Genomic DNA, 25,002 nt, shown 5'->3' on the forward strand with positions numbered 1-25,002 from the left:
TCACCACTGCGCGTTGTGTGCGGTCCTGGAAGAGGTCAAGGAGCCGATAGGAGGCCAGTCTTGCCCATCGGAGTTACCCCCTTGAGCGGCAGCGAGTAGGGATTGCGGCCCATGAGCTTGATTTCTAGCTGCCGAGTATATCATGTCGAGAGTGCCCAAGGGTTGAGAGTTCATTCCTCGAGCGTTACCCGTGGAGGAGGAAGCGGACCCGCGGTCTAGGTATATCGCGTAGTGTGAGCGGCGACCTTGCAACCTTGCAGTGGCCCGGACAAGCGAGGGATACTCACCTTGATTGGATGGGTGGTTGGGATAGCAATTCTTACAAAGTGCACGACGGCGCCAATCTTCACATCAGCACATGTAGGATGTCTCAAACTCACTGATGTAGCCACATTCGCATCTCCAGTCTCCGACAGAACCAAGTGGAGGGCTGTTCGGGATCGATTGCATCTGCTGAATCAGCCAACATTCACTTGTCGTGACTCACAATCATGTCCCATGGTCGCGGATGTCCACATCTATGAGAGAGCAATGAGCTGATGCCTTTCCTAGCTTCTTGAAGCCTGGAGACTCACGACCTGCATTCTGCATTCCTCTGGAAGTTGTGATAATTGCACATGGGTTGAGTGCAAGCTGAGTGAGAGTCAGTGACGGGCTGAGTGTCTTAAGCTGTTGAACTCACTCCAGTCTCCAGGCGTGAATGGGAGAGGCGCAGGAGGACCCTGTTCGAGGTCAGGCCAGGTGGCAGGCAGAATACCCGAGTTGTTGTATTGAACCAGATGGCCACTAGATTGTCGTGAGCCTGGTGTTCGCTGGATGATTGTACCATCTTCTCCATGTCTCTCTGGTCCGGGGGTGGTAAAGCGATACATAGGGGTTACTCCTTGCTCTTCTCGAGGTGTGATGAGCTCTTCCTCGACGAACGAATCACCAGTCGTATAGCTGAATGACCTTCGACCAGCTTGACGAGGTGGGTGAACAGGTGTGTTACTGACTTGTTGACGCCAGACTGAAACAGGTACGCTTGACCTTCGAAGACCTTGGGTTGCTGCGGCATTCTCCCAGTTTTGTTGGGCGGATCTGGCCAGAGCAGCATAGTGAGTCGCGCGATCAGGGGAGGAATCCATCCATTGTTGAGGACTCTGGGTCAAAGGGCCGTAATCTCGACGAGGCGCAGCGGCATTTTGATGTTGATAATTACTCAGAGCTTCATATCCGCCATACCCTGGAGAAGCGATCATTTCGGAGAATGTCAGTTCTTCGGGGTGACTGGGGACACCCTGAGAGTGGGGAGAGGCTTGTTGGAGGATCGGGTTTGAGGAAGCACGTGTCGACCTTTGCGCATTCTGTGAGAACGCTGTGTTAGCAGGGACTGTTCGAAGGTAGAAGAACAGCACGTACCATTCCTTGACTTGCAGTCTCGTTGTGACAATCCGTAAATGGATCGGACTGGTCCCTTGCAGCTTTTCCTATCTGTCGATTGGGCCAGGTCTCCGGCCTCGTATAAGAGGTAGAACTGGGCTCCACCCTGTAGTGCAGACCTTGTTCTGCTTTTCGCCATTCAGGCATACTTCCACTTGGTAACTGATCGGAGAATGGTTCAAATGGCGCAGGTTTCGCTTTCGACCACAGATTGGAAGTCTGATACCATTTGTCGGGCTTCGAATCTTCTCTCTGATTGGTGGTAGCCTTGTTGATCAATCCTAGACGTTTCTCTGTCCCGATGGGAAGTGGAGTTTCTTTGCTCTCCATAACGGGTTTGTCAGAGCTGATCGAGAGTCCCTTGATCTCGAGCGCCGGGAGCTTATCTTTGTCTCTAGCTGCCGCAATGGACTCGATGGATGAGGAAGAAGAACCACTTGGGAGTGGTGGAAGATGGTCGAGCAGAGGAAGAGTCTTATCGAGACTGGAGGGGCCGGTCGTCTTCGCCCCCTTACTCGTCAATGGCTGTTTCGTTCCAAAGGTAGTAAGAGCGGATGCCTTGGGGGAGGTGAGTGAGAACGATCGCAAAAGGGTTCTAATCTGCTTTTGACGAAATCGTCAGCTTCTCATTATCGAGTGGCGATGAACTGTCAAATTCAGCATTGGAAGGAACTCACGTCATCTGCTGTTTTCTTCGGGATATCCTTCCCCTTATTCTCAGACTGCTCCGCGATTTGCTCGATAGAAGCTGGAGACTTCATCTTGGTAGCGAGCAGTCGGTCAGTCTCGCTCGACTTCTTCTTTCCACCACCTTTTGAGACAGGCAGGACGGGTTTTGGAGGAAGTCTGGAAGGCGGTGTGGCCATTAACGTTCTGTGAGAGGAACGAGGAGGTGATCGTGATCGTCGGCGGAAAGGAGTGATTGTCTCCTCACTTCGTCTCCGAGTGATAATTTCGTTTGGATGTTTGTTATAGAGGAAGGAAGGTAAAAGAGGGGAAGAAGAAGAATATTGATGATGATAGGAGAATTGGATGTGGTTTTGAGTTGTATTATAGCGGCGGGTCCGTGCGTAGCTGCAGATATCCGGGTGAGTCAACTGAATACAGTCTACTTCGTATCCGCTCCCGCCATTAGAGCGTGAAGCAGGGCGATTGCAGTTGTGAGACAGCGGCGATTCCTTGTTGCAATCGTCGTGGTACGATTGGACTCGGTGTGCGGTTATATTCAGTAGTTTGTGATGTACAGAGTGCGGTAGTATTATCCCCTTCCTACCTTCCTGCTATCCGGAACGCCAAGTTGATTATTGCAGTTATCCCTCGAGTTCCAATTTCCTACAAGGCAGCACTCGTACCGTACACCTTCTTCCGAATCCGAACAAGCAAGAGGAGAATATAGGACTGAAAAGTAGGTGAAGAAAGTAGAATTGGAATGAAGAAGAGTAGAAGAAGAGAGAAGAAGAAAGCGGAAAGGATGGGTGGAATATGTCACTCTTGCTAGTAACGAAGGAAAGGATCCCAAAGGACCCTTCTACCCCTCCCTCGGCACCTCTCACCGAGAAGGAAACTCTTGACACGCACAATCGCGCACAAACGACAGACGGTGGGTGGGAATCCAGATGACGCGCTTTCTCTTGGGAGGATAAGTCTAATCTTGTATACTAACCTTGTCAGTATTCCCTATTCCCATTTCAACAAACCGACACCATGTGTAGCGACGTGTTCAGCTTCATAGACTCTAGCTTTAAGACAACGAAACGATATGGTCAGTTTAGCTAGGTAAGCGGTGTTGCGCACGGTCATCAGTGTGGTGGGTGCCTGTCTCTTCCCTCCTTTGGCGACAACAGAACAAACACACGAGGCACACATAAACAACGTGGTAATCGCTCATTGAATTGCATCAGCAGTGAATCCCGTACACCGATCAGTGCACCACAACTATCAGATGGTTTCGCGTGCATGTCATCGTGAAGAGCTTGCCTCACACGCATCCATGACAACTCACAACGGATGGTCACACGAGCAAACAGTTGAAGAAGATGCTGGATGTATTCCAGCATCAAACTTGCAATGCTGCAGCGTTGTTGGGAATGGCCGAGGGCAAGTGAGTAGATAGTATCATTATCGGGCATCTGAAACATCGTGCGTGTTCGCAAGGAAGGTACGTACTCTATGCTAAATTGGAACCAGATCTCGTTGGAATTCGACACACCGCGGGAAAGTGACGAGAGGACGTCTTGCTGCTGATCGATTGCATTCACGTGTATTGAGATGTCAGGAGTGATCTTTGCCTATAAAGCTTCGAAGACAAACTCGAAACGCCGTATCGATGATCGCTAACATGTGTTGACCTGTCACTAGTCGGTGAACCTCTCAAGCTGCCAAACGGTATGCAGTGACCGCAAATCACTCCTATCATATTCTTCGCCAAGTCCTATATCGCATCGTGTCGTGACAACTACTTGCTGTAGTGACTCTATCAATAACCCGAAGAAAACCGAGACACTCTCACTCAATGTAAGCTCTGCACTGCAACTGCAGCAGCGGACACGCGTTCAGATTATCAAAAGACATGCACCGTAGATGGTGGCTGCTTGCTTCTTACGGCCGCGGCATCAAACCAAGAGAAGGTGGACAGAACGATGACATCACACTATTTTTAGTGCAATTATTGTCAAGACGAGTTCTCGCTTCACTTTGAACAACCCCCACAGCGCAATCAAGGTGCCCCAGTCTCATTATGAGCGTCTCGATCCCTGATCTAATGATGGAAGCCCATATGTCCCCGCGAGGACTAGACTGCTTTCGTAGCGGGGCAAGTTATGTCAGTGGCGGGGAATTCAACGTCACAACTCGGTTGTTGTTCTTCGTCTTTGCGTCTCGACGGGGGTCAAGAGCTAAGACGTGTGTATCGCAACTGCCGATACTAGCGTTCATTCTTCGGTAAATTGCTTTGCCGAGAAGTACTGAATTGATTCAATCGAACTAACGAAGCGAAGCGAGGGGAAGAAAAGTCTGGATATGTTGACGCTGCTTGGGTATATAAGGTGCTTACGTCTATGGGGACGTGCTCTCCCAGCCTATGTACTACTGTATTCATACTCGAGAGGGAATCCCTCACTCTTATTATCGATCAACAAACACCCAAACACATTATTAACTACCTCCGACTATAGCCACATAACATGCTCTCCAAACCCAGCACGACGGTGGTCGAGCACTCGGACGAGGGTGTCCCCTCACCTAGACCTGACTCGGATAGCGACACTGTCGTCGGCTTCAGATTATCAGAGCTTGATACGCATTATGCTGCTCAGCTTAAACCCTCGAGGGTCAGCGGTAAATGGCTAGTCTGGATGGTAAGTATATCTCTTCTCGTACACAAGGACAACCTTCCCCACGTTCGCACATAACGATCACACAATGCTGATGCACACTCCTTGCAGATCACATTTGTGGCAGGAACCGGTTTCACCCTTTTTGGATACGATCAAGGCGTCATGAGCTCGCTCTTAACACTACCAGCGTTCGAGGCCCAGTTCCCAGAAACAGCTGGAGGGTTTCAAGGGTCTCACACTGCCACTTTACAATCTTTGCTTGTTGCTATTTGTGAGTTCCCCTGCCCCGTCATGACCAGAATGAAAATACATGCTGATGTGGCTCAATATAGACGAGATTGGGTGTATGTCGGGTGCTTTGTCAAATCTCTACGTTGGTGACCGATTGGGTCGTCGTCACACCATTGCTTTGTAAGTAAAGTTCCATTCTACCACAGCAGTCCCCCTTCTCGCTCCTGGCCCGCATCTGGTCTTCGGTTCCTGCAGCCACTACTAACGTACAGTACTCACTCACAGTGGCGGGGTCATCATGATTGTCGGCGCGATTCTTCAAACTGCCGCTATAGACTACGCCATGATGCTCGTCGCGCGAGTCATAACAGGTGTAGGCAACGGTCTCCTCACTTCGACCGTACCGATGTATCAATCTGAATGTTCCAAACCCCATCATCGAGGTCAACTGGTCTTGTTGGAAGGCTCGTTGGTCACTTTTGGAATCATGATTTCGTATTGGGTGGATCTGGGATTCTATTTCACAGAAGGTTCGATCTCGTGGAGGTTCCCGCTAGCTTTGCAGATCGTGTTCATCATAATCATGTTGTGCTGTCTGGTAAGTGGTCTCATCAGATTTTCGTACCTGTATATTCTCACTGACGGCTGCACCTTCCCTTTCACCCAGTACATTCTCCGACTCCCCGAATCACCCCGATGGCTAGCTGCGAAGGGTCAATACCCCGAATCACTCGCCGTCCTCGCCGCACTTTCAAACACATCAGTCGACGACCAAGCCGTCATCGACACCTTCCACGGGATCTGCGATACCCTCGCCGCTGAAAAGGGGGCGAGTTTCGCTTTCAGCGAGTTGACAACGGGTGGGAAGACGCAGAATCTTAGGAGAACGTTGCTGGGCATGGGAGCGCAATGTTTCCAGCAGATCTGTGGTATCAAGTGAGTTTCTAGAAGTGATACTACACAGTTGATGACATATACTGATATCGATTACCGATCTTATAGCTTGATCACGTATTATTTGACACCTGTCCTTGCGTCATTAGGATTGGACGGTACGATGTCCCGAGTAATTGCAGGTGTCAACGGTACTTGTTATTTCCTAACTTCGTAAGTTGTTCAGCTTTCACTTCTCAGAGAAATCAGTTCAATTGACTGACATCGTGTTATGCACACGCAGCCTCTTCGCCATTGCTATTATCGAACGAGTCGGACGACGACCTCTTATGCTCTGGACCGCTCTCCTCCAAGCCTTCACCTTTGCCATCCTAGCAGGACTATACGACAAGACTCAAGCAGCAAACAAAGCTGCGCAAGTCATAAGCGTGCTCTGTCTCTTTTTGTTCAACACTTGGTTCTCGGTCGGTTGGTTGGGTGTCGCTTGGTTATATCCTGCAGAAGTTACGCCCTTGAGGATCAGAGCACCAGCGAACGCTTTGTCAACCGCCACCAACTGGATTTTCAACTTTGCCGTGAGTAGTACCCACTTCCCCCACTTGCATCAATCATGCGAAATTCCCACCAATCCCCCTCCTCTGCTTCCAGAGTATTATGTATGGGCGTTCGCTCGAAACGTTGCTGACGCATCGTTTCTCGCTTTCGCTATAGGTGGTCATGGCTGTCGGACCTATGTTTGCTAATATCGGTTGGGGCACATACGCTCTCTTCGCCGCATTGAACGGTCTCATCATATTCCCATTCATCTATCTCTATTTCCCCGAGACAAAACGATATTCGCTCGAAGCGCTCGATATCATCTTCGCAAAAGCACACGATGAAGGTGTTAGTCCCGTTGGAGTTTCGCTGAAACCTGAGGACATTCCAAAACCTGGAAGTAAAGAGGCTGAGAGGATATTGGGCAGAGAAGCTGGACCAGTCGATATGTCTGAAAAGAAGAAGCCTGGTACGGGGATGAGAAGGATTATCAAGGATAGACAAGGGGAGAAAGCGGAAGTTCAACATAATGAGTTGTCGGGCAAATTAGGCACTTCGAGCGTTTAACGATGTGATACTGATCTGGGTCGCGCCATCCCGAAAGTGATTGCGGGAGGGAGAAGTAGAATACCGTAGATTCGAATATCATTTCCACCTGTACCATGCAAGGTCACTGCGTGTTGATGAACAGCGTGCCATGGCAGTGCGCGTACTGTGTGCATACTAAGCAAGACTAACATCCTGACGTCGCTCATTAAACGTATACGGTCTCATCACAATATCGTAATCGAATCTACCACATGCTCGCTCTCCGAATACCCAAGCACTTGTTCTATGTGCGCGCTACAATCTCACATCAGCTTCTGAACCACCCATCCGAACGCTCAATGACGCTCGTACTCACCTCTTGATCCCTTTTATCCTATCAATCTCCACGCTGTTATACTGGGCCAAACCCTTCCCAACCTCCACTTCTTCCCACTCTTCAGACGATGAACTGGACCCATCAGCTTGGTGTCCACCGATGCTAGCCTGTATCAAGCTTGCTGCAGTTCCCAACTTCTCTGTTAAAGCATGTATGGCCGGACTAGCGGGGACTGATCTGCTCAGCGGATCTAAGGATGCAATGGACGATGAGAGCGATAAGACAGGTTGGATGTGCGGAGTCTCCGGTTGTGGAGCGACATTTGAATTGTTGGTGAGATATCTCAGAGCGGGAGAAGCAAGTGTTGATGGATGGGGATGATGTATCTGCCCGCCTGCTCCACTAGGCGTATCATTCGTCGTAGGACTTGATGGGATCGAGTCGTCAACGTCAATCGAACCTCGTGATGGTCCGTTATTCCGTATTCTGCGGCGAACGACGATTCGGACACCTTGATGACTTGCGAAAGGACCTTCAACACGTACGACCCCTGCAGGAAGGAGTCGACCTCCACTTTCTCTTCGAGTGATGGCTCGATATGCTCCTTCGTCAATGACCACCGTACCTGCGGAGTGCAAACCATGCGCGATCCACCATTTACGACTGCACATCACCCACAAACTATCAGCATCACCGCGAAGCAGGTTTTAGACTACCCAGTTGACTCACTCTTTCATGGCCGTCTCCCTCCTCAGGAACCTCGTACATAATGGTCCTTCTTCTAGATGTGGCGTTTCTGAGACCTCTCTACAAGGCCCTGGACCCTTCTCAATCACACTGAAGATGTCTGCAACTTTGCCAGAATGCATAACGACGGTTGTCGTCCCGGCTGCTGTGGCGAGTTCAGCTGCGATGAGCTTGGTCGACATGCCTCCGGTGCCTAGGGATGTTCCAAGAGTGGAAGTTGATACTGCAGGGAGCGGAAGAGTGATCAGCCCATCAGATTCGGATATGCGGGTATCAGGAAAGGCGATCCTACCTTGTTGTCTGACCTTTTCGACATCTCGGACCACCCTCACAGGTTTAGCATCGGGGTTATTTCGTGGATTGTCCGTATATCTACAGACACATCAGGATGAACCCCTCGCGGTGTCGTCGCCTCAAACAACTCACAAACACTCCACGTCAGTGAGAAGGAAGAGGTAATCGGCATGGACGATAGCTGAGGAGATTGCCGACAGAGTATCGTTATCTCCAAATTTGATTTCCTGGACAGTAAAACAAAATCGTCAGTCCGTAACCATATATAATGGGGGAGCTGCCGGTCTCTAATCCTGGCTAAGCATGTCCAGGCGCGTTCGACTCACCGAGACTGATACCGTATCGTTCTCATTGACGATGGGGACGACACCCATTTGCAGAAGCTCTGAAAATGTATTTTGCGCATTAAGATATCTCGTTCGCTGCAATCGTCCACAACATCAGCTCGTATTCTTCTGACCAACCCTTCGTCTTGCGTACACAGCTGAAATATAAGATAAGGTGACATCATCCCGCGCGCACTCACATCTGATATGTCCATTCTGGTGAGTAAGATCTGAGCTATGGGTTGATCCAATTGACTGAACAGATTATCCCAGAGAGCTATCAATCTCCCTTGTCCAATAGCCGCCAAAGCCTGTTTTTGCTGTAGACCTTTCCCCCTCTCACGGAGGTTCATACGTCGTAGACCGACACCGATCGCTCCCGATGAGACGAGTACGACGCGGTGGCCTTGAGAACGTAATGTGACGACGGTCTCGACGATTGAGGAGAGGAGTTGGAGATGTGGTAAGAATGGGTAAGAAGGGGAGACGATGGATGATGTGCCTGAAGGGTAACAGGATAGGTGAAGGGTTAGCGATAAGTCCAGCTTACTGTGGGAACGTGTATGATCATGCAATGATGCTCTCGACGAGAAAGAAGGCGTGGTACACCCGGAGATGTAGATTGTCGAAAGGGTCGAGCTGACAAGACAGACAACGAGCTCACCAAGCTTGATGACAATTGTCATCGGAGGTACTTTGGTCTTGCCCTATCAACAGCGATGCCAATCAGCTGTCATGCTAAATATATCATCCAAAAAGCAAAGAAATCACGTACCGACATGTTGAAAGATCTATATCTCGGGGACTAAGATGGTCAACTGGTGTTGCAGAATGATCAAACCGGAACGATAAACCGGCCGAACGGGGGACAATTTGACAGATTTGTATCCTCAGGTAGTCCTGTCGAGGCGGGCTGTTCACGTAGATTGCCACAATTGTTGATCAGGTGAACTTGAGATGGGTTACACCGAAGATAGGTCAACTTATCGCCAGTTATCTTTACACCGCGGACCCCGAGTGACTCGAAGTTTGGCACAAGTCGTGACATCACAGCTTCTCGTTACTTTTCTGGTGCCGGACGAGTATTGACGCAGCATGCTCATGTGCGTTGCGGCTTCGAACGATGTTTGCACAGAACGAATGATACTTCTTATACATGTGATCGAGTCCTCCCCGACTCCTACGCCTCGATAGCAGTATGACTATTGATTTATTATTTATTATTAAGTATATGCAGGATCGAAATAGCAACAGAATGATCAAACAAGAACTATCATCATCTGCGTCGCTAAACGCAAACGAAACTATACTTTGTGGCTTTCTTGGCTACTGTGCAATAACTAAAACCTCCCCAACTCTCTCACCTACACTCAGACAAAGACGCGGATATCGCCACTTGATTAAGCCATATCAGCACCATTGCTGGTCTTCTCCTTGTGTTGTACCTCGGCAGCGACCTTGTCAAGACCGATCTGCTTGGCAATACGCTCTCGTCGCTGTCTGTCTTCGGCACCCGAGGTGTCGTTGAAAATTCGGTCGACTTCCTCAAGACTGAGACCCTTGAGCTCAGGAAGGAGGAAGACGGCATAGATGAAACCGAGGATACAGAACACCATGAAGACGATGTAGGTCTTGTAACCGATACTATCAATCATGTGGGGAGTGACCATGGCGACGGTGAAGTTCATCTAATCAGATACGCAGTCAGTAAACCAGTCACTTCAGGGAATGTAGGTAACGCAATACTCACAAGCCAGTTGGTAGCAGAAGAGACGGACATTCCCTTAGCCCTCATGTCGAGGGGGAAGACCTCGGCGGAGACAACCCAAGCAAGAGGACCCCATGTGACGGCGAAGTTGGCAATGTACCAGTAGATCATGAAGACGGCAGCGTTACCAGCAGCCTTGTTCTCGAAGCCCGGACCGTACACGGCGATGATAGCGGCAACAGTGGCGTGTGAGATGGCCATGTTGGCTTCACCCCAAGCAAGAAGTGGTTTTCGGCCGAACTGCGGGAATAAAGATATTTAGCCATAGGTTCTGCTATTTTACCAGTTTACCAGTTTAAGCGAAGCAGAGGCAAGGATATATAACTCACGTTGTCGACGAAGAGAACAGCAGGGATGGTAAACACAAAGTTGACGATACCAACGACACCAGTTGCGAGAAGACCGATAGTACCACCAGAGAGACCAATAGACTCGAAAATGGTAGGTGCGTAATAGATAATGGCGTTGATACTGACAGCGTAGGAGACAGATATCAGTACGAATCTCGCGATGTAACTGTTTGCGGCACACGTACCCAGTCCACTGCTGAAGAGCTTGAGCACCAGCACCAAGCATAAGACGGTGCAACAAAGGCTTGGTGGTGAAGAGCCTCTTGTACTCGAGAACGTTAACTCGGAAGTTGACATCCTCGTAACCGTATCGCTCCTTGGCAGCTTCTCGCTCGACAAGTCGCTCAGCCTGAAGAGCTCGGAATTCGTACTGGACTTCTGGGGCATCCTCGGTGGAGTGACGAAGCATAGCAAGGGTGGTCAAACATTCCTCCTCTCGACCTGCAGGTGTGAAAACGTATCAATACTTTTCGATCCCGGGAACTTGGATAAGTTCAAGTGACTTACCCCTGAGCATAAGCCAACGAGGAGAGAAGGGCAAGTAGATGGCACCGACCATGAGGACGGCAGCAGGAACAAGCTGGAGACCTAGGGGAATTCGCCAAGCGGAAACGGATTGGGTATCGCCGACTCCGCCAATGTCTACAACGGTCGTTGTCAGTGACTTCAACCTACCCCAGTGTGAAGAAGCGTTGGCTCACAGTTTGTACCATAAGCAATCCAGTAAGAGACCAAAATACCGACTAATCAAGTACGGGAAAGGTCAGTGGATAATACGGCAAAGACTGCGTTTAAAGCTGTGGAGACTCACAAGTGATGGCTAGTTGTTGGAGAGCGACAAGCGATCCTCGAATACCTGGAGGGGCCAGCTCGGCGTTGAACATGGGGACCAACATGGAGAGGGCTCCCACACCGAGACCACCGACAAATCGACCGACTAGAGTGGGAATGATTAGCAGCTATTCGCCGCACTTCATACGTTCGTCGCTCACCATAGATACAGGCGACGCTGCTGTTGGCGCCGACCTGAATGGCGGTACCGACCATGAAGACAAGAGACCAGGCAGAGATGGAGTACTGATAGAATGGTCAGTGACCATTCGATAAATCTGATTCGAATGAGGAATAGCGGTAACTCACTTTACGGGAATATCTATCGGCAAGGGGACCAGCAGTAAGGGCACCGACCATGGCACCGAGCTCAAGAATGGAGGTGACAAGGGCTTTGGTATCGGGGTTTCCCATCTAGATGAGCGGAACATCTCATCAGTCCTGCGAGCTTTCACGCGAAACGTATGGTTCAATTTGGAGAGCACTTACAGTCGCAGTGTATCGGTTCACAAAGTTGGACATAACCTGAACTTGACCGAAGACACCCTACAATGGAGAATATTCAGTATCAGCGAAAGCAGAGCGGACCTGGGTCGCATAAGCAGTCACTGTCACTCACCTGGTTGTAACCGTAAAGGACACCACCGAGGGATGCGAAGAGAGCCAAGAAGAGGGCTCGACTGTTCTTGAAGAGACCCCTCCAACCCTCATTTTGTTTTTGAGTGAGAAGGGCTTCGAAATCCCCACCCGCTGGGATGGTTTCTCGTTGTTCACCCGACATTGTAGTGTGAAGTGAAGTGAGATTAAGTGGTGGTAGTAGTTGTTGTTGTTGGAAATTTGGTAGTTTACTCGAGTATATAACCTTTCGAGTGAAGGCGAGTTGTTCTATAAGATCAAGATCGAAGAGGAGGGGAAAGTGAAGATGCTCGGTCAGCTTTATGATTTCGGGGGTGGTCGCGGCCCACAGTTGAGAATGAGTGGTGTGGGTGCAGATGAGGTAATTGAGATGAGAAGGTGGAGATTCAAGGCGGGCAGTGACGTCGAGGGAGAGTACGTACGTTATAGTTTTACCTTTTGAGATTAGATTGTGTTGTCGTAAAAGGTATGGAGTTGAGAATTGAAAGAGGAGAGAGGAGAAGGAAGGGGGGGAAAGGTAGTGCGATGACTCTGCTATGATTTATAGCTTTTTTGTTTGTGGTCAGCAGACTGTATGTTTCCTAAAAGCACCTCGTGATGGACAGCCAAAAAAAAATAGGAGGACTCTAGAAACGACTAGGTATGCCCCTTTGTTATTGTGTATGTCATACCCGGTTGGTGCTCTTTCTCCCTTGCTGTTGCTGTGCCTGCAAGTTACGCTCTTCTGACTACTACTACTACTGCTGCCGCTTATCCTGTTGCGGCGGCGAGCGGGAGTTGTCATTCGGTCGGCGGCTAAGGAGAGCAAAAGCGAGACTAGCCGAAAAAAAGGGATTGCATGGATAGGGGAAAACTCGGAGCCAAGTTGGAGGTTTCAAGAATTACGAGAGATCCCCCCCTTGGCCCCATACGTCAGAGTTGAGGTCCCTCGGTCCCCTCATTCAGGGTTCGGGTTTCTGTCTCAATTGAAAAGTGAGTGAAGGGTTATTTGATCCCTTTCGGTCGGATCATTTAGGGAATATCCGTTAACAACACTGCCATAAATAGTTATGCACAGTCAAGCCTCTCCGACCATTTCCGTAACCTAAACACGCATTTTCGAATTATGGATGGCATTAATTCAAGCAAGGCTCGATGACTCATCCACTCACTCGGGGGGGGGGCGTATTAGTAGTTCGGTATGCTTAATGCGAATCCGGCGAGGCAGTGTGTGATTGACTCGTGGTAAAGAAGATGGTTCGGTCATCTTTGTCCCAACACCTAGTTCGTGGCTACGTCTCCCGCTCAATCCGATTGCATGGTAGAATCATATGGCGAGAATCGCACATTGCTATTCCAGGACGTGGGGCCGCGTAGTTACATGCTGTTCGAGCGATCCGGAGATTGTTGTGTGGCCTCGCTTGAAACGCACAATATCACAGCGTGCCCCTCAACATCCCTCTTGAGCCCCCAAACTGCACCTCGCTAGCAACCCTGCAATAACGATGGATGAACCAGTTCAATAGCCGAAATTCGATCGAGGGACAAGAGGCCAAGCGGCAAGTTGCTTCACACGAATCGTCAGCCAAGATGGCCATGCCGATATATTCGGGACCTGTCTGTCGACTGCGAAGGAAACTCTTGTCCCCCCCTGGAACCCCCTCGTGCCCCCGATGTTCCCACATGAATTAGTTCACAGGACCTTACCGGGGCCAAGTGCGAGGCCCGCCAGACTACAGATGGGGCAAGAGCAATGAAAATAATCGAAAAACGCAGTCCAGGGAGCGGTAAATGACATGGTTGACGAGATGTGGCGCCGGCGGCAGAATAGCAACGAGTGAGAATATACTATGCTTGAATGGCGGCCGGCTGATGAGGTGAGATCGGGGTCTAATCATCACCATACGATGACAAAGTGAGTCCGTCGTGGGAAAGCTGATATCACATGACAATTACAAAAACGTAGATTAGTTCACATCGCTCGATGCATTTCCCGGTTTGTTTGTGAACACCGTGGGAAGGTAACTGTTGAGATCGGTCAATAAACGAGCTTTACATCGCTTATCTTGAGGACTGTTTAACAAGCTTGATTGATCTACTCTCAAATCGCAAGCTAACTGTAAGAATCTCATCATACAGACGACACGTACTCAAGACAGACGCACACCAAGATGACTAGGATCCAAGAACCACAGCTGTGCGTGTCATTCACTTCTATGCTACTGATCGAGTCTTGTGCTGACCTTTCCGTCCAGTCGAGGCGTGCGGACATGGCTCAATACGCGACCCGACCTCCTCTTAGCGATCGCAAAACGACACACGTCCAACCCACTCCTCTCACCTCCTCCTCTTCCGAGTGCGAGTTCGTCGTCCCGGACGACCACTTTTCCGACTCTGCAAATATCAGTACCGGAGGGAAGTCCGACAGGCGATACATTACGTGTAAAAGTCGAGACGAAGGCGAGAAATGTAGAAGTGGATATCCCGTTACCATCAATACCTTCTGGGCAAGATAGAAGGTTGCCCATTTCCGCGGTAGCGTCTAGGAGGACGATCAAGAACATGGGAGAAGAGGCGTTGATATATTTTAATGTTGTGAGTTGAATAATCCCACATCCATAGATGGACCACTAGTTTCACGAAAGACGAAAGACAACTCAGATTATGGCTGACAGCTCTGGATCAGCCCAAGAACCCTACGATAACGACGTATCACCCACCTCTTCCCAAACGATGCGTTGTGATATTCCCCATCATACTCCTGGCTTATCTCACAGCTGCACCGAAGACGGACTTTATGGCTGAAACCGGAAGAGGCTTAGTGGAGAAGTATCTAGGGAGATGGATGATACCCATAGCACTTTGGATACTCTCTTTGTCGGTAAGTTGCTGTTGGTCCAGCTTACACTTCCAATCAGTCTTGAATTATGGCTAACTTGTGATAATGATGGGTCTGGTGTTTTGTAGCATTTTGTTATTGAACCAATCTGGTTATTATCGAAATTAAGGAGACACAATGTCCCTTTTATTCCTGGCGTGAGTGATTCTGCGTACGAGTACGTTCCCCCACATTCTGATCATTGTTCTTCTGGACCATGCACAGCTGCTATACATGCTAGTCGTTGTTATGATTGGATACGGAGGGATCGAGGCTCTGGACCTTGCAGGTACGCTCCCGATCTCCCCCTATAACCTATCCTTCCTAGCTTTGGCATATTCCGCCTGAGTCTAGGAAATATAAGAGGCAACACTGACGCCTGCTCGACTCATAGTCATTGAAGAACGAGTACGACTCTTACATTCCAAATCGACCGAATCGAAAAAGGCGCAATAGATGTATCACCCCTCGCCTACAAAACGACTGCTTCCATCTTCAACCATCAATCTCAATGTAATATTAATCTATAAGCTCCGTTCGGCAGCAGCCTCCTATGGCCATCACGACCAGCACGTAACCATGTTCCACAAGTTGCCTTTATATACAGCCAATGAATAGTGTATGCATTTGATCTCTGTATCTCGTAACCCAAATAAGATAGCGACCAAACTTCACTTGCATTGTCCAAAACTCCATTTCAAATACTTGGCAGATCCGCCCTTCTTCATTTGACGGACATTTCATTCGTACAGCGTATCGAGGAACACCTCTGCCAACTTGCCAATAACGTGAGGTCCTACACTCGTTTGGCCAAGACCTGAGATATCACACGAACGTCAGTATGTCTGCTGGACTGGCTTAAGAACAAGATGTAGCGTACCGTACAGCGCGACCATATCACCTTGAGGTGCATCGGGTTTATTTCCCTTCTTGAGCTCGATGACCACTGCTTCGAGATCGGACAGAAGCTTATCAACGCTTTGAGCAGTCAACCGCTACACCGAAGTAAAACAGGCAATCTGTCAGTTTGCATTCAATTGACTTCCGAGCCTCGTCCGCTTTGTTAATTTGTTAATGAGATACAACACTCACCGTAAAAGCCATATGTAAACCACCGCCTGCACCCAAAGCACTCAAATGCCATCCCTTCTTCCCCATCTCATCTCCTACCGCGTAGATGTTCAATGTCTTACTACTGAACGCCACGACGGAGGCTTTGGGATCACCGAGAATATACAAGTTCTCAGTGAAGATGGACCGAGATTTCAGTTCGGAAGCGAAATGACGTGCGGCAGAAACGATGTTTCGGCACGATTCTGTATAACCGCTGTACAGATGAGATGAAAAGATGTTTTGGTTGAGCGCGGGACAGGGTTACAAAGAGACGCAGTGAACTTACTCTGCTCCAATGTAATTGAGGACAGCCCAAGCTCCTGCGAGAACTGCACCGGGTCTGATGACAGATATCTATCAGCACGAGGCGATAATGAGCGATAGAACGTAAACCTACCTCGAACCCGCCATGGAAGGACTGGCATAAAGACCACCAGACCAATCTGTAATCACGTAGTATTGATATCGTCTAAGTTCAGCCGATCGATACATGATTACGGACGAGCCTGAAATGAATATTCGTTGTCAATCACCGTCCCTTGAAGTTGTCAAAAGCGCTCAATTACTCACCTTTCGGACAGAACGCATACTTGTGCTGCAGGTCATTGGCGTCAGCTTTCCCCTTCGTTCCGAGACTGCCCAACTCACAGTATCGCAACTGATGCTTGTCACACCCTCTACTCGGAAGTCGAACAAGGGAACACCGTCGCCGAAGCCTGCTTTCTCCAAAAAGGGCATGATGAATGAGCCGAGACAGCAATCGACATGCAGACCGATGTTGTGACGTTTGGCCAAAGCACCGAGAGCAGGGATATCGTCCTGCAAGAGTCACACATCAGTCGCTGGAACCTTCTACTTGACAGGATAATAACTTACGATAGCACCATCTGGGAAGTTTGGCGCAGATCCAACAATCATGATAGTGTTCGGGTTGCTGTCATTCAGTAGGATCAGCAACCGATCCAGAATCACCTGTCCAACAGGACTCATACTCACATTGCTCTCTTTACAGCTTTGACATTGGCTTTCCGTGTCTTCTGGTCAATAGGTATCACGTGTAGCTTGATCTTGAAATATTCAGACGCTTTCCAAAATGCAGCGTGAGCTGATGACGGGACAACCCTGTGCGAAACACTGGGTCAGTCTACGCAATAAGGAGGTGCAATGTGGAGTCGTCGACGAGATGCTTACATTTCAGGATGAGAGATGTTCTTCGTCTCGCGGGCCCAATCTCGGTAAGTCTTGACAGCCATGAGAATGGACTCTGTACCTCCAGAAGTGGCTACACAGACCCGTCAGCCACCAATCATGAATGTACGATGACGAAGGGCTACTCACTAGTACCAGCGCCGTTGGGTCCATTGTACCTGGAATATTTGAGACAGTCATAAGCAAAAGGTACACATCCAAGCCCCAACGAGACTTACAAGTTGAGACAGATGCTAATAATCTCACTCTCCATCTTCCTTACACCGGGGAAGACATCAGGATGCAGTGGGTTGGTAACGATGAATCGTGCCATAGCCTCGTTGATCACAGCGTTCAATTCTTCTCCGCCCTGAGGACATCGCATAGCACATCGAATATCAGCCGGAGCCGTTGGATCTACCATGCAGGGGATCGTATCACTTACATGATAGACTGCACCACTGACACGACCATTATCCACGTCTCCTCTTTCCAACTTCTTCAGATTAGTCCATTCGCTCTCCAACCATTCTTTACTCCTCCCTTGAGCAGGCAGACTCTTCACCGTGGTGAGTGTCACTCCGTCCGGGTAGGTCGTAGGGGCCAGCTTCTCCCGTAGTTGAGATCTCATTTTCGATATTTCAGATCCTAATTTGGCTCGAGAAGAAGGTAATGACAACATAAGACGAACGACGATCTGTCATACACCACATCCATCAGCACTGCGTTTCTCCAAATATGCAAGAGAAGGGGTGTCAACATACCGATTTGATCGCATTCTGGAACTCATTCGCAACTCCCAATACTCCTCGCGCACGTACATGCCTGTAACTGTATATGAGCGATTTGAGAACCCAATAGATCAGAGCGATCTTTCGAATTTGCTCCAATCTACCGATATATGGCTCAACTCGAGCGCGCAAGTTCGTCCTTGATATTGTCAGAGGCGAGAGGGGTGACATGATGTACTGAGAGTACAGTCGGTGGGGCGGATGGGAGTCGTTGATATCGTATAACAGCTTGAAGATGGTTGAGATGTATGATTCTTGAACAGGTGAGGTGGGATACGATGGCCGCATTTGGGTGGCGAACTAACTCTGCATGACCACGTGGTCTCGCAATTGACCGGTGCCTGGAATGTCAACTTCGATCTACCACACTCTTCTCATATCGTCATGTCAATGTTCATCTCATCTCTTCTTACTTACAGAGCCTCTTGTACGCATCCATACAAAGGATAATGCCAGAGCTACCAGGTGAGTGACCTAGGTTAATCCCAACCGTGCTGGACGCTGACTGAGCTTGCTCGCGCAGAGGTCGAGCGAGCACGCAAGCTCATACAAGAGTCGTGCAAAGGGTACAAGATCAAGTCTGTCGATGCAAGAGAGGACAAGATCGTATATACAGGTGGAACGGACCATAATGATTTCGTGGGTTCCCGACCACTTCACTCTACTCTTCTTGGACTTTAGCTGACGATTTCTCTCCACGATTAGGCAAAAGAGGTCACGGGAAGAACGATCACAGGCTGTGAACGAAAGGGCAAGACGTATGTTTCCCCTCTCCACCCCCGCACATGAAGCAGATACGACTCAAGTGAGGAGTTAACTGATGGGTTTGTTCAGATTCTGGATGACACTTTCCGGTAAAGGTCGTTTCCCGGTTATGCATTTCGGTATGACAGGTATGATCCAGTTGAAAGGACAAGAACCGACCTGGTATAGACGGCGACCTAAGGAGAATTCAAGCGTTTGGCCTCCAAAGGTATGTCCTCCAAGTTTTTTTCTTCATGTAGGTGAAGAAGATCAGAGCTGATCATACTTGTGCGAGGACAGTTCTGCAAATTGTATGTCAAATATCTGGTGAAGGCGTCCTCTTCATGGTGCTCATCGATGATCTCAGTATACTCGTGCTGGAACCACAATCTGGATCGGTATCGGATGAGCCTAGAGAGTTAGCTTTTCTTGATGGTAAGTATCCGTTCAAGGTGGTCTGTAGTATCTGCAATCCGTGCTTTCAGCTGAAACCCCTCGTCCGCAGGTCGTAGATTAGGTCGGATCAGGCTATTGCCGGACCCTGTCACATCACATCCTCCAATCTCACTTCTGGGTTTTGATCCGGTATTGAACCATCCTACGTTGGACGAGTTCAAAGATCTGATCGCGAAGAAGAAGGGAACAGTGAAAGGGATGATTATGGATCAAGCATTCAGTGCTGGTGTAGGCAATGTACGTCATTCTGTCATGGTTGTATGAAACGAATCTGCTTAAGTTGACCAATCATGCAGTGGGTCGCCGATGAGTGAGTTTTTCCATCGTTTCCCGCAAAAGAGTCGGTTGCTGATAATGTTTCAACAGAGTCCTGTATCAAGCCCGGATACACCCCTCCTGTCCTGTCCCCAGCCTATCAGAACAAAATATCAAAGACCTGCATCACCAAATTCGCGCGGTACCGCTTAAAGCTGTATCCGTCAACGCAGACTCGAGGCAGTTCCCTGAAGATTGGCTGTTCCGTTGGAGGTGGGGAAAAGGTGCCAAGCAGAAGAAGGGGTCGGACAAGGCAAAGGCGAAGAAGGTGAAGGTTGAAGAAGGAGAGGATGAAGAAGGTGGGGAAGATATCAAGCCCGCTGGGAAGAAGTATCTTGAATTGGTATGTTAACATACCTTGCGAGTCCAGTTCCCTGATTCTGGATATCTCATTGATGGTGCCCACTTGTTCGTAGCCTGATGGGTCACCTGCGACTATTGTGTTTGTTGAGGTAGGAGGGAGGACTACAGCCGTGGTGGAAGAATTGCAGAGGATGCCGGACGGAGTGGAGATCAAACCCAAGATCAGCAAAGGCGGGAAAGGTAGTGGTGGTAAGAAACGCGTCAAAGAGGAAGAGTCGGTAAGCACAATTCATGGCGAGCGGATCAAATCACAGCTTTCCAGGGTTAATGACATTGTTCGTGTTAAGGACGAGGCGGTCACGTCTTCCGCGTCAGGAAGTGAGAGCGACGAGGTGACAACTCCGAAGAAAGCCACAACGTCCCGTCAAAGAGCAGCAGCTGCAGCTGGGTCAGTCAAAAGGGTAAAACCAGAACCAGACGTGAAAAAAGAACCTGTGACACCTGCTAGAAAGGTACGTTTGATAGCTATTGGGCTCTTCTCTCTTCTCTCTTTTACTCGTAGAACACTGACTCACTGACGAAGTATACCACCCTTGCGTCTCTCCCGTTCCCCTGTTCCCGTATTCCTCTTTCCGTGTCAACCATATTCTGCTTGTCTCGTCGTCAATACTCTACAGGCCCGCAAAACCAGTACAACAGATACACCTTCCTCTCGACGGAAAGCAGACAAAGTCAACGGTACCGCATCGACGAAAGTCAGAACAAAGTCAACGCCCTCGTCAGTCAGAAAAGAGCCAACTTCATCCGCCAAGGCTTCCAAGAACCCAGTCACAAATGGCAAGAAACCAGCTGGCAAAGGACGTGGAAGGCGACGAGAGGCTTCAGAGGAATCATCAGAGCTGTCAGACGCGCCTGAATAACTCGATTTTTCGAATCTCAATCGCATAAGTAAATGAACGGAAAGAGGTTCCCCGCTCTTATGGCCATCTTCTGGACCATGTAATTGCATTTTTATAATGGTCACAAAATGAATAAGATGCATAGGAATGTGTGTATAAATTACGAGGCGTACAATATGAGCTGTGGTGAGGATGTGAGAATGAAATATGGAAAATCAAAAGGGCGCGTCAGAAAGTCAACCGCCACTTTTGACTTGTTGGAGTTTGGACCCTGAAACGAGACAGATTGAATCCGCATCAACAACATCATAACACTTCTCTCATCTATATCACTAATCTTTTCATCATCAGTGTATAGCCATCCATCCATCCATTCGTCTACAGGTGTAACTTCATCATTGGTTCGTCTTGATCAATCACAAGAAGGCAAGGATAGCTCAGATCGAGGAAAGAACCGCTTGAGTCTCTATATCTAAGTCGGAGACTTAGGACCGATCTTGTCTCTGTCTACGTCAACAACGATCAACTTGTCAATCATATACCGACCACTATCTTGCTCAACGAATAAGACATAACGGCTCTATAGGCTGTGGAATACACAACACAAGATGGCTCAGACTACCCCAGGAAGAAGGGCGAGGGATGATAAGTACACGCCGTTTAATCCTGATCCAAAGAACCAGGGGACGTGAGTTGTTTGAAGATTCAGTTGACTGCTTTTGATATTGGATGCTGACGATATGACTTGTCATCTTCTTCCGATCCTACTTGCCTCCCGATTCTGCACTTATGGGTCTATCATGTCGCTGCGTGCTCGCCTTTGTTCGATCGTTATCCTTGACCTCGCCTTGATCGCCTTGACAGTCGCTCACAAATCCAAATGCCTAAAGATGTCCCTCGTACAGCAGACGGTTACGAAGATCCATCCGAATTCTTCCGTTCTCCCGGAACTGTCATCGACCCAGACCAAACAGCCTCTTTCTCAACATTCGGCGGAGGACGTACACCGAAGACTCCAGCTGGGGGGACAAGAAGTACTTATACCGGAACACCTGGGACGGGTCAGACGCATCTCACACCAGGGACAGGGAGGAGGACGACAAGAGGTCGAATGAGTGATTTGGATGGGGCAATGGAAGATGATGAGGATGGGATGCAGACGGAAGATCTGTTGGTGGATGAGGATGATTTGGGTGAGTGGTTTGGTAATGACTTGTTTGGGGTCGATAAACATACTCTAATCTAGTTCGGATGAGAGTCGAAGGTGGTTGCGGTGTGAAGATGGAACTGATACTTTTGTTGTTCTGCAGAAATGGCTACTCCAGGGCAATACTTCCCAAGCAAAGGTGAATATTGACAACAAGGAGTGTGGTGAATGACAACAGGCTGACGATACACTCAGAAACACCATCCGTCTCCTTACCATCTCGATCACGACTAGCACCATCCTCTCCCCAAGTCGATCTCGGCTTTGACAATATCCCCTCCCCATCTCGACGTACTCGATCTTCACCTCGCAAGAACACAACCATCGGTGTCAATTACAAACCCTCTCCTGCCAAATCCGCGCTCGGTCGACTGCAAGAAGAAGATGACGACGACGTGGGATTTGGGAATGGATCACCTGGCGGTCTGGAAGATGTGACTGTTGATGACCTGGATGAGGCCATGGCCAGTCAGGCGATTTTGGACTCTAGCCCGATGGCTTCGACTCAGGGGTTGACAGGTAGTCCTGTAAGAAAGAGAAAGTCGCCAGAAAGAACTCAGAATGCCCGAAAGAAGGTAAACGGAAACAATTCACACGATCAAGACGAGGACGACGACGACGTTGGACATGCGAGAGATAGGTTATCAATGGCCAGCAGGCGAAGTAACGTGACGAGAAATGGAGCAGGAGATGACGATGAGGATGTTGACGACAGCGATAACGACAATGCTCCTGATACGTTCCATTACGACGATACTCTGGACAACGATGCGATGGATCTCGAAACGAATGGAGGGGATGCTAGTCTGCTCGTGGATGATATTGCGGGAGGAGGTGGATCTGACGAAGATGAAGATGGTGATGCGCAGCTGGAGGAACAAGCGATGGCGGCGGATGAGGAGGAGAGAAGTGGTGACGAGGAAGAGGAAGAGCCAGCGGTATTAGTGAAGAAGAGGGGAAGACCAAAGAAGGCGCCTCAAGCGGCACGAACGCGGAATAGATCGCCAAGCGGAAGAGAAGGTAGTGTGGTGGCAAAGCCCAAACGTACAAGAGTGTCGCAGATTGGTGCTGGTGAGTCAACACATGCCTAACCTTAGAATGGCACATGGGATTAGGGGAAAGACTGACATTTGTCACGTATAGCCGACGAAGATCGTCAAGATGGGTATCATGGCGACTTTGTCACTCGACGATCACATCGACAACATTTCAAACCTCTCGCTTTTTGGCGAGGTGAGCACTTCGAGTATCAACCTGGCCCCGGACTTGCCGTCATCAAAGAGGTTGTACAGTATCCCCAAGAAGCAGCAAGACCTCTCGGAGCGCAAAAGCGAGGCAGATCAGGGAGAAGTGTCAGTGTCGCCCCTGGTGCGAAGAGCAAGAAGAGAGGGAATAGTGGAGACACTGATGATGAGGACACGGAAGAAGGATGGGATAATCAGACGGACCCTACGGGGATTATCGTCGCTTATCCCGGCGACGAGGAGATCCATAGGAGTAAGTCAACACAATCGCTGCGAGGAACGGTTGGGACACACACTGATTCTAACGGGTCGCTCGCAGAAATCGCCGCGCCGAAGAAACTGCTCGAACCAAAGATGGTGCAAGGAGGAACATTCAAGTATCAAAAAGTTTTCGGGGAAGGTCAATTTATGGCTGCTGGTGTGGTGTACATCCCCCCAGGACAGAAGAAGGCGACCAAGCCGTCAAAGGACAATGCATATGTGAGTGATGCCTTTATAATATTAGGAATGATGAGGCCAGAAGCGAAGAAAAGATCGGCTGACCATGGGCTGGGTTGAACAGGTCTTCCATGTCATACAAGGAGCGGTGCAAGTTACCATCCACAGGACAAGCTTCGTCATGGCTCCCGGTGGACAATTCTTGGTTCCTCGAGGTGAGTCTGCCGGAAGCCCCGATGACACGGTGTCAGACAGGGCTAACGCTGACGTCTTGCGGTACAGGCAACGAATACTGCATCGAAAACATATCCGTCAACAAAGAAGTACAGCTTTTCTTCGCGCAAGCTCGAAAGATCCGTGCTGGTGAGGAAGACATGGACGGCAGACCGGATATGGTGATTGGTTCGTCTGTTCCACCGAGAGGCGGGAAGAAAGGAAAGACGACGACTGCGGCTAGTGGTAATGAGAGCGAGGCTGGGAGTGGGGAAGAGACTGAGCAAGAGGTGAAGACGAAGAAAGGTGGTAGGAAGAGCGCAGGAAAGAGGAGATAACGGAAGACTTGAAGATGAAAGGAAAAGGTTCTTCTGATCCGGTAGAGAAGGGTTCTCTCAAGGATCGCCGTGAGCCGAGGTGTTCTATCGCTGGTCAAAGGTCAGAAGGTCACGTTTGAACGAATGGAAAGGTTTGGAGCTGGGTTTTGTCATTATATCCGTATTTGTTTTTATGCCCCTTTATATTGATTTGATTTGGTCTGATATTCGTTTGGGATTTCGTGTCAGTTGTTACAGGTGGAGATGAGTCTTACTCATGTTATGTAATCATGTTGTGCTTCGTCTACACGGTGCGTACAAGAAAGCGATCGGGCTCGTCCCGAGTGACTGTGTGTACTATAAGTAACTTAGACATCGTCATTCAAGCAGCAAGCTGCGAGCAGCCACATTCGGTACGATGTTGCCACTTGCCACTTGCCCTTGCTTGTTCAACCACGTCATTTGATGAGTCATGCAACCAAATATAGAGTACGCCTGAGAATCCCATCGGCGTATTCCGGGATAAAGTAAAATAAACGAAGAACCTATTAAAACATATTTGATTCCGCTATTGCTTTAAGTGCGGGTACCATCAACGAGTTGTTAACTTTACTGGATCCGTTTGCATTATCATCATCTCCTACAAGTGAGTACGAGTATCATTACAAAGCGACGTCGACC

General features: G+C 49.2%; 8 protein-coding genes across 8 annotated transcripts; 4 read left to right on the forward strand and 4 right to left on the reverse strand.

The window, feature by feature from the left end:
- On the reverse strand, positions 1 to 2,288 carry CI109_100769 (uncharacterized protein; the record flags this gene model as incomplete). Its single annotated transcript, XM_065966843.1, has 7 exons — positions 1 to 215; positions 381 to 430; positions 474 to 518; positions 576 to 633; positions 683 to 1,346; positions 1,402 to 2,022; positions 2,100 to 2,288. The coding sequence occupies 7 exons, from the start codon at positions 2,286 to 2,288 to the stop codon at positions 1 to 3; spliced, it is 1,842 nt and encodes a 613-aa protein (XP_065822915.1).
- Positions 2,289 to 4,604: 2,316 nt separating this feature from the next.
- On the forward strand, positions 4,605 to 6,986 carry CI109_100770 (uncharacterized protein; the record flags this gene model as incomplete). The annotated part of the gene is made up of 8 exons (XM_032006195.1): positions 4,605 to 4,778; positions 4,866 to 5,028; positions 5,090 to 5,168; positions 5,274 to 5,586; positions 5,656 to 5,924; positions 5,991 to 6,095; positions 6,166 to 6,457; positions 6,594 to 6,986. The coding sequence occupies 8 exons, from the start codon at positions 4,605 to 4,607 to the stop codon at positions 6,984 to 6,986; spliced, it is 1,788 nt and encodes a 595-aa protein (XP_031859589.1).
- Positions 6,987 to 7,192: 206 nt separating this feature from the next.
- Positions 7,193 to 9,432, reverse strand: CI109_100771 (glutamate 5-kinase; the record flags this gene model as incomplete). The annotated part of the gene is made up of 9 exons (XM_032006194.1): positions 7,193 to 7,262; positions 7,324 to 7,947; positions 8,014 to 8,254; positions 8,324 to 8,403; positions 8,458 to 8,552; positions 8,652 to 8,747; positions 8,852 to 9,153; positions 9,316 to 9,358; positions 9,427 to 9,432. 9 exons carry the CDS (start codon positions 9,430 to 9,432, stop codon positions 7,193 to 7,195), a joined length of 1,557 nt encoding a protein of 518 aa, XP_031859588.1.
- A 619-nt stretch (positions 9,433 to 10,051) lies between these two features.
- Positions 10,052 to 12,381, reverse strand: CI109_100772 (uncharacterized protein; the record flags this gene model as incomplete). Its single annotated transcript, XM_032006193.1, has 11 exons — positions 10,052 to 10,339; positions 10,402 to 10,659; positions 10,749 to 10,890; positions 10,955 to 11,210; positions 11,277 to 11,411; positions 11,471 to 11,512; positions 11,581 to 11,706; positions 11,762 to 11,846; positions 11,910 to 12,014; positions 12,090 to 12,146; positions 12,220 to 12,381. 11 exons carry the CDS (start codon positions 12,379 to 12,381, stop codon positions 10,052 to 10,054), a joined length of 1,656 nt encoding a protein of 551 aa, XP_031859587.1.
- A 2,005-nt stretch (positions 12,382 to 14,386) lies between these two features.
- Positions 14,387 to 15,549, forward strand: CI109_100773 (uncharacterized protein; the record flags this gene model as incomplete). Its single annotated transcript, XM_032006192.1, has 6 exons — positions 14,387 to 14,412; positions 14,471 to 14,810; positions 14,902 to 15,096; positions 15,183 to 15,251; positions 15,319 to 15,382; positions 15,488 to 15,549. 6 exons carry the CDS (start codon positions 14,387 to 14,389, stop codon positions 15,547 to 15,549), a joined length of 756 nt encoding a protein of 251 aa, XP_031859586.1.
- A 284-nt stretch (positions 15,550 to 15,833) lies between these two features.
- On the reverse strand, positions 15,834 to 18,473 carry CI109_100774 (uncharacterized protein; the record flags this gene model as incomplete). Its single annotated transcript, XM_032006191.2, has 14 exons — positions 15,834 to 15,910; positions 15,974 to 16,088; positions 16,186 to 16,420; positions 16,493 to 16,546; positions 16,604 to 16,712; positions 16,777 to 16,801; positions 16,855 to 17,025; positions 17,083 to 17,140; positions 17,203 to 17,328; positions 17,398 to 17,488; positions 17,545 to 17,573; positions 17,634 to 17,764; positions 17,840 to 18,091; positions 18,159 to 18,473. 14 exons carry the CDS (start codon positions 18,471 to 18,473, stop codon positions 15,834 to 15,836), a joined length of 1,788 nt encoding a protein of 595 aa, XP_031859585.2.
- A 161-nt stretch (positions 18,474 to 18,634) lies between these two features.
- CI109_100775 (formamidopyrimidine-DNA glycosylase) lies at positions 18,635 to 20,923 on the forward strand (the record flags this gene model as incomplete). The annotated part of the gene is made up of 12 exons (XM_032006190.1): positions 18,635 to 18,650; positions 18,709 to 18,824; positions 18,891 to 18,943; positions 19,020 to 19,158; positions 19,230 to 19,240; positions 19,297 to 19,364; positions 19,435 to 19,622; positions 19,682 to 19,695; positions 19,752 to 20,043; positions 20,117 to 20,281; positions 20,351 to 20,515; positions 20,681 to 20,923. 12 exons carry the CDS (start codon positions 18,635 to 18,637, stop codon positions 20,921 to 20,923), a joined length of 1,470 nt encoding a protein of 489 aa, XP_031859584.1.
- Positions 20,924 to 21,510: 587 nt separating this feature from the next.
- Positions 21,511 to 24,342, forward strand: CI109_100776 (uncharacterized protein; the record flags this gene model as incomplete). Its single annotated transcript, XM_032006189.1, has 8 exons — positions 21,511 to 21,590; positions 21,767 to 22,095; positions 22,213 to 22,248; positions 22,305 to 23,180; positions 23,253 to 23,606; positions 23,673 to 23,833; positions 23,916 to 24,006; positions 24,074 to 24,342. 8 exons carry the CDS (start codon positions 21,511 to 21,513, stop codon positions 24,340 to 24,342), a joined length of 2,196 nt encoding a protein of 731 aa, XP_031859583.1.
- Between the last annotated feature and the right edge of the window lie 660 nt (positions 24,343 to 25,002).

This window comes from Kwoniella shandongensis, chromosome 2 (genome assembly GCF_008629635.2).
Source record: "Kwoniella shandongensis chromosome 2, complete sequence".
Classification (NCBI taxonomy): Eukaryota; Fungi; Basidiomycota; class Tremellomycetes; order Tremellales; family Cryptococcaceae; genus Kwoniella; species Kwoniella shandongensis.